Source organism: Engraulis encrasicolus, chromosome 19 (genome assembly GCF_034702125.1).
Source record: "Engraulis encrasicolus isolate BLACKSEA-1 chromosome 19, IST_EnEncr_1.0, whole genome shotgun sequence".
Classification (NCBI taxonomy): Eukaryota; Metazoa; Chordata; class Actinopteri; order Clupeiformes; family Engraulidae; genus Engraulis; species Engraulis encrasicolus.
This window is the reverse complement of record NC_085875.1, coordinates 7,955,019-7,957,518: the sequence shown is the minus strand read 5'-3', so window position 1 is coordinate 7,957,518 and position 2,500 is coordinate 7,955,019. Positions and strand designations below refer to the sequence as shown.

Genomic DNA, 2,500 nt, shown 5'->3' with positions numbered 1-2,500 from the left:
GTGCAATGAATGTAAAACATATGAAAGTTTATTTTTTATCATTACATTATGGGGAAAAAAATGAACTTTAACACAATATGCTAATTATTTGAGAAGGACCTGTATATATTTGGGACCTGGAAGGTCTGAGGTTTCTAATGGTGTGACTTATATGTTTCAATGACAAAAACTCACAGAGTTACAGATTTGTTTTTGGAGACACATTGCCCTCTGAAGGGCACTCGGACCTCAGAGGGTTAAAACTGTTAATCTGTCAATCTGTCCCCCGTAAAAGGTCAGATGAGTACATGACTTTACTGAAAACAAAAGTACAGGAATACATATACGAATATGAGTATGAATACGAATACGAATATGAATACGAATACAAGTACAAATAAAAATGCAGACCATGCAACATACAGTACACAACATCATATTATACAGCGTTTTTTGTTTGGGCTCGGCAATGTGAAAGGTTAAGAGTCATAAGGTAAGAGTCATGACTATATGAGTTGGCCGAGACAAAAATAAATAAACATACAGAACATATTACAGCACATACAACATGCAACATACAGCAGATGTATACAGAACGTGTCCATTATTAAGGCTCAACAAGGTGAAATGTTAACAGGAGTCAGGAGGGAAGACATGACTAATTGAGTATGCTAAAAAAAAAAAAAGTTGACTAACACAACATGCATAGGCTACATGGTAAATCACCATGCGTCATGCAACATAAAATATACAGAACATACATCAGTGTACGTTCTTCAAACTCGGCAAGGTGAAAGGCTAACATGAGTAAGGAGATAAGACATGACGAATTGAGTCGGCTGTGACAAAAGTAACATGTACACACAACATGCGTACGCATCATACAACATACGATATGCAGAGCATACTGAATATCAGTGTATGTTCTTTAAGCTAAGCCAGGTGAAAGGTTAATAGGAGACATGAGGTAAGGCATGACTAATTGAGTAGTGCTACCGGGAATCATTCAACCCCCATTATGACATCATTGTGACTCAGTAGTGACACGCAACCCCATAGCCCCCCTCCATCATAAACACAAACACAGACAGACAGACCCAAAACATCGAGCACCGCTCCTGCCTGCTACGCGCGCGCGCGCACACGCACACGCACACGCACACGCACACACACACACACACACACACACACACACGCCAGAGCGTCTTCCCCTCCTCAATACACGCAAGCAAACACACACGCAGACCCAAAACAGAGCATCGTCACTCCCTAATATATACATGGACACACACACACACACACACACACACACACACACACACACACACACACACACACACACTGTAACCTGCCACCATCTGTGGTAGAGAAATACAGCCAACTCATCCTCTGTATAGTGCACAGTTCTCCAGGTAAAGATGTGGGCGTGTGCGTTCGTGTGTGTGTGTGTCTGTGTGTGTGTCCGTTATAGCTTACTCACCCGGCTGTACGTGTATCTCTTAGTCTGAGACATGCCGCTCCTCCGTTCAACCCCCTGCGATGATGTTGTCTTCTGTCCAGACTGTCTTCCCCCTCACGCCTCTCCTCCCCTCTCCTCTCTCTGCTCCCCACTGTCTGCCTTTCTTTCCCTCTCTTTACCTCTTTATTTTCTTCCTCTACCTCCGCCGAACTCTCACACCATCACCCCCTCCACCACCAACGCCACTGTTCCCAGCACTCCAGTCAGACTGGGGCTGAATATTCCAGAACACTGATGAACACAGTTCCGTCCGTCCATAGAAGCCAGATAGGGACACACACGCACATAGGCACACATACACGCTCACTCAGTCAGTCACACACACCGATGGAAGTACGTAGAGGAGGGACAGGCTTGTGTGTATGTGTGTGTTTGTGCGTCTGTGTGTGTGCGTGCATGCGTGTGTGTGCCTGTATGTGTATGTGTATGTATGTGTGTGTGTGTGTGAGAGAGAGAGAGAGAGCAGTCAGTTGAAGAGCGTCACTGCACCAGTGTCTGTGCTGCTTTCTGCAGGAGAGAGAGCGAGCGAGAGAGAGAGAGAGGTGGGCCAGGAGACTGGGGCGATCCCTGGGTCCTAATGCCCACCGAATTGCTGCCTCTCTCACTCACATCTCACATAGTTCCCATAGCTCTCCATTCAGAACAAGGGCTGCTGCACAACCACATAACTGGGATGATAAGTGTTGTGTTGTGCTGCGCGTTTGCCAGCGAATGCTCGCTGCCAATGGACAAAATGTGACAAAATTAAAATTGAGAGGAGGAGGAGGGCCAGCGCTATCGTCCAAATGTCTGCACACACAGACGCATTCGCACACTCGCGCATGCACACACACACACACACACACAAACACACACACAAAATGTTGCAAGTCTGTGTATGTGGGTGGGTGGGTGTGGGTGTGTGCATTTCAATAGGACATTACTGCTACTGTAAAACAATTTTGCGTGATCATCCAAAACACTGTGGGTGATCTGAAAATGTAGAGCCAAGCAAAAAGATAA

General features: G+C 45.7%; 1 protein-coding gene across 1 annotated transcript in view; it reads right to left on the bottom strand.

The window, feature by feature from the left end:
• Nucleotides 1-1,548, bottom strand: part of dctn1b (dynactin 1b) — a 68,709-nt gene extending 67,161 nt beyond the window's left edge. The window contains exon 1 of the mRNA XM_063183580.1: nt 1,460-1,548. Within this exon, the coding sequence (XP_063039650.1) occupies nt 1,460-1,492 (33 nt within the window). The 5' untranslated portion in view covers nt 1,493-1,548. The remainder of the gene's footprint in view (nt 1-1,459) is intronic.
• Between the last annotated feature and the right edge of the window lie 952 nt (nt 1,549-2,500).